The sequence below is a fragment of the Capsicum annuum genome, chromosome 9, assembly GCF_002878395.1.
Source record: "Capsicum annuum cultivar UCD-10X-F1 chromosome 9, UCD10Xv1.1, whole genome shotgun sequence".
Classification (NCBI taxonomy): domain Eukaryota; kingdom Viridiplantae; phylum Streptophyta; class Magnoliopsida; order Solanales; family Solanaceae; genus Capsicum; species Capsicum annuum.
In genome coordinates, this window is record NC_061119.1 from 8,464,756 (window position 1) to 8,470,240 (window position 5,485).

Sequence of the window (5,485 nt, forward strand, 5' to 3'; positions counted from 1 at the left end):
TTACAAAATGCTACATGTTAAATGTTTTCAGAAAGTAAAATTAGTTGCCCCCTTGATCACTAGAATCATTATTCAGTGCTTGTGAGCTGATTATTGTTAGTTCTTTTACATTGCTATATATGTGTGGACGACATTCTCGACGCTCACAAAGAATGCTAAAAAATCTGACAACTTGACATGATGCATACAACTAACAACGACAAGTTCTCTCCATCGTTGGAGTGTTCTCCCTCTGAAGTATCAATGGAAAGATCTCCATGTGTGGCGTGATAAGGAATCCTAGAAAAGATAGATTGAAACTCCCTCCACAGTCCCACGAAGATCTCTACGTACTTGTCCAGGACAAGTAAGATCTTCGGTTTGCGTGCCGGGAGCAACTCAAACAAAGAAGAATCTGTTCCAGTTTGAATTTAGGCACGGCTCGCCCGTCTGCTGCTAGGTCCGAAAATGGACCCGGGCGAGGGCGCCACTATGCCCCTTAACGAATCGAATGGTCCTTCGATCTTCTCTCCAGCGAACTCTTGTTCATTCAGTATCTAAATCCAGAATTAGTTATTTAAAAACCACACAAAAAAGTTAGAAGTTACAACTCTTTCTCATATGAGAAGTGTAAACTTCACTTTAGCATGACAGGGTCCCTATAACCATTCAAGAGGTGTTCATTGCAAAACCAAGGAAACATAACCAATGCCATTATAAGGCACATATCACACAAGTCTTAAAAGAGTCTACCAGAATTATAACAAACATATAAGTCTAAAAGATTGTTCAACGAAAAGATGCCAACGTAAAAGCAACAGATCAAAGCGAGCATGGAATGAACTTGTCAACAGCCACCGCGGAGGCGAAGCACAAGGTGAAGGGTAGATTCTTTCTGGATGTTATAATCAGCAAGCGTACGACCATCCTCCAGCTGCTTGCCAGCAAAAATCAGCCTCTGCTGGTCTGGTGGAATACCTTCCTTATCCTGAATCTTTGCTTTCACGTTATCAATTGTATCCGAGCTCTCCACCTCCAAAGTGATCGTCTTCCCAGTTAGAGTCTTGACGAATATCTGCATACCTCCCCTCAATCGCAGCACCAAATGTAGCGTGGACTCCTTCTGGATATTGTAATCAGCAAGGGTCCTCCCATCCTCGAGTTGCTTACCAGCAAAGATCAATCGCTGCTGATCTGGTGGAATCCCCTCTTTATCTTGGATCTTCGCCTTCACATTATCAATTGTATCAGAACTCTCGACCTCCAAGGTGATGGTTTTCCCTGTCAATGTCTTGACAAAGATCTGCATGCCACCACGTAGACGGAGGACAAGATGGAGGGTGGACTCCTTCTGGATGTTGTAGTCAGCAAGAGTTCGACCATCCTCAAGCTGCTTTCCAGCAAAGATCAACCTCTGCTGGTCAGGAGGGATACCTTCCTTGTCCTGAATCTTAGCCTTGACATTATCGATAGTGTCCGAACTCTCAACTTCAAGGGTAATGGTCTTGCCAGTGAGGGTCTTTACAAAGATTTGCATCTGAAATTACATCAAAAAAAGGTCATTAGACATAACAGAAAACTATCACATTCAGTTGCCTTTTAAAACCTAAGTCACTCGCACTCTCCAAAACTGCTGCGATGCACTACTTTTGAAGAATCCGACACACACCCTAAAACTTATTTGCAAAACATGAGCATCAACAATTTTTACAAAGGTACTTGATACGAGTGGCCTATCATTTTATCTTTCACAAATAAGCTAAACTGCATGGACTCTTCACTTGTGATGCTGCACTCATGTTGGATTCTCCAAGAATACATTAACATTTGGAGAATCCGACACGTTCCATACATTAACATTTGGAGAATCCGACACGTTCCCCGCGACATTTTGAAGAGTCTGAGCAACATGCAAATAAGTACAATGCCAGATAAGATAAGAATAGTACAGATATTTGGACCAAAGAGTATCTGCTCCTATACATGCATAGTACATATAACAAGGCTAAGCTTCTAATCACAAGAAATATTTGAACTAATACAACCACCACATTTTACAAGTGAAAGAGAAGCAGAGAAGCATAGATTTGGAGATACTTAAAATCACCCAGTGACACTGTGGTCATCCAGACTCCCATGCTATTGAAAAAATAAGAAGATTAAGCCCAAAAAAATTGACCTAAATCAAGTAGCGTATTTCTTGAGTGCAGGATGATGTGGACATATCTCAATAGCACCTTTGTCTAAAGGTTCGAAGGCCCTAGGGTCAGGAGCGGATCTATGTGCAATTTTGTGGTGCTCCGGCACCCATTAAATATCCGATGCAAATTAGGTATGATTATATAAATAAATATAAAAATTGATATAAGATTTAGAAACGCATCCTGGAAAGCAAGAAAATAGAGCAATAAAATAGTTGGGTGCTTTTGTTTCCCGCCGTAATGTGTGTGAACACCCACGACCCCAAAATCCTATTCTAATAGACACATCTTTAAGTATCTCAATTTTATGAGTTTTATAAATGAACAATCAGGTCTGAGAGAGCTTCTGCATGAACTATCAAAGAGTATTCTATCAATTGTGAACAATAGGTGATATTTTTTTAAATAGAAAAAATAAACAATTGATAATTGATGCATGTTTTAATAAATAGTTGGTGAATAGTTAAATAGCCGGTGAATAGTTAATTTAGATATGAAACTCGAAAAATCAAATACTAAAACGCCTATCAACACATATTGTCACACAATCAAAAAGGCACTTGATTAAATTCAATCAAGTAACACAACATACCACATAAACATATGGATCAACATACAAACATGATGGAAACCAACATATTAAATCTACACTAACACAGTAAAAACAAAGGGAATTCACCAAACATTTGGCTACATATAATATAAAATAACAATATAAAGAGAATTAAAAGAGATAAAATTTGTACCTTGAAAGTATTTTTGGGAATTGGAAGGAGAGAATAGAGAGCTTTTTTCTTTGTAAAACAAAATTATAATAATAAACACAAACAGAACAATGAAAAGAAGTGGATTGGAAAAGGTGTTTATATAGGAGGTGTTAACCGACTTATAAGCCTAGAAAATATGGCTAATTCCTTTTTGGTTAGGGTTTGTTCAACCACTAATTATTCTATTTTATTTATAATTTAGTGCAACTTATTTTGTGATAGCTAATTTTGGAATAATTTGAGTGTGTATATATACATATGTACGTACATGCATGTGCGTATATTTTCATATTTTATCACTCTCTTACTAAATCCATTTCGTATAACTTAGCTTTTTATTAATATAATACAATCCTTAAGAAAATTTTACTTAAAGGTATATTTCGCTAAATTAACCTTATTAGTGATAATTTGAAACTTTAAATTTGTCTATACTGTTACTTTATATAATTATTTAATATTAAAGGGTAGAAAAAAAACACAATACAATTCTCTTGATTTTACAAATTGAGCAGATAAATTAAAATATTTATTTTTAGCATAAGGATTAAGTGATAAGAAATGATATTATCTATTGTCTATATCAAGTTGTGATTGTCATTAATAGAGTATTACATATTTTATAATTTATATAAATAAATATAATCTTTAAAATTTTACCTTATTTTAATTCGAGAAAAACATCTAGTATCCCCGAACTATGACCAAATTTGCTACGACACAAATCAACTTCACGGGGTCCTATTACCCCTTAAACTAAATTTTAGCGTATTTTTATCAATCTTTTTAGCTAACATGATATCTTTTATTAATCGTTTTAGATGGGGTGACACCTTTGATATGGACTCCATTTTATGTAATAAAGGTGTCACATTAGCACAAAAATATGATAAAAATACGCTAAATTTGAGTTCAAGGGATAATAGGACCCCTGTGAAATTAGAGTGTGTTGTTACAATTTTGACCATAGTTCGGGGTGGTACTAGAGGCTTATTTCTTTCATTTATTGTTTGTATTTTCTGCATTGAAATATATTTATAAAATTAGTAGTCCTTATTATTTTCACTTGTTAAAATAAATATTATAGTTTTGATTATTATTAATAAAAATAATTTTCTTATTATGCTAATTTACTTCATAAAGATCATCATTAGCTTATATATTTCTTACTTTTTTTTTCTAGAAGATAATATTTATGTTTTTGTGAAAATTTTGTTATATGAATAATGTTTATGTTTTTATGAAAAATTTGTTATATGATTTTTTTTTTAAATGAAAATATGATGATTTTAGAGAAGTTAAAAAATAAAATAAAATAATTGATGATAAAAAGTAAAATAGGAATTTTAAAAAGTCAATTAGGATAAAGGGGAGTATAATTATTGCTCAAAATTAAGAAGGAGGTTTGATTTTTAAGACAAAGTTAGGGAGAGAAAATGATTTTGACCCTTTTTATTTATAACCAACCACTAATCATTATCCTACAGAAATAGTTTTTCTACTTTATTTATAATAACTTTTTAAAATTATATATTTTTTAAAGAATTCAATTTTACAAATAAAAATATTGTTTTTGTCTTGGATATAATAGATTTGAAAAAATCATCATTACTTACTCTATTATTCTTTTTGATTTTGCCAGCCGTGTTCGTTATTCGTATTAGAGTCTCGATTAATTTCGATTAATTCAGACCGCGTATTGCAGGACCTAGTCTGGGAGTAACGCTCCCAACATGATTTTCTTCATACCCATAATTCGAATCTGAGATCTCTAATTAATGGTAAAATAGTCTCATCACTACAACACAATCTATGTTGGTTTTTTACTTACTCTATTCGTTTACTTATAGTTTTCTTTTCCGTAACGAAACAATATAAATTTTGACTAATATTTTAAAATGTATTTTAATTGCATGAAAATAGAGAAACAATTGTAACGTGTAGTACTTTTATATAGTTTTTTGAATTTTTAATTTTCGTTGTAATTTATTAAATTAATAAAATTTAATTTAATTTAATTTTATAAATTAATTAAATTGATTTTTAGGAAACAAAATATGACAACTATTTTGAAAAGGTAAAAGTATAAATGATCACTTATTTCCGCAAATTCTTTTTCAATGAATTATTTGAGTATTTAAATAGTAATAATGATGTCGACAAAATAAGTATCAAAGAGGCACTTATATTGCCGTATACGTTGTATAATATAATGTTTTTGGTTGGCAACTTGTGCGTTATTTTTTAGTGGCCACAAGATACATTTCGTTCTCGAGTAGCAGTCTGTAAAATGATATAAAAAATATAAATTTTATTAGATAATTTTTGCGTAACGAACTCAATCGAAAAAGCATTTTAGAAATTTTGAATTTGAGATTTTTATTTGAGAAATTATCTGCTCAATTAACTCGATCATTCTTGAGATACCGTATAATTTTTTATTCTCCTACTCCTAGTTGCTATTTTTTTTATTACTCCCACTGTTTCACAATAAATGAATTGTTGGATTTTGACACATAGATTAATGAAAAAATATTA

The 5,485-nt window shown here is 32.2% G+C and overlaps 1 protein-coding gene across 1 annotated transcript; it reads right to left on the bottom strand.

Moving 5' to 3' along the window:
* Window positions 1-641: 641 nt before the first annotated feature.
* LOC107846018 (polyubiquitin 11) lies at window positions 642-3,141 on the bottom strand. The gene is made up of 2 exons (XM_016690544.2): window positions 2,927-3,141; window positions 642-1,516 (listed from the first exon to the last, which is right to left on the bottom strand). The coding sequence occupies exon 2, from the start codon at window positions 1,514-1,516 to the stop codon at window positions 827-829; it is 690 nt and encodes a 229-aa protein (XP_016546030.1). The 5' UTR covers window positions 2,927-3,141; the 3' UTR covers window positions 642-826.
* Between the last annotated feature and the right edge of the window lie 2,344 nt (window positions 3,142-5,485).

What these genes read in the sequence shown, in the direction of transcription:
- LOC107846018 (XM_016690544.2), bottom strand. Translation starts at nt 1,516, where the DNA reads ATGCAAATCTTTGTAAAGACCCTCACTGGCAAGACCATTACCCTTGAA.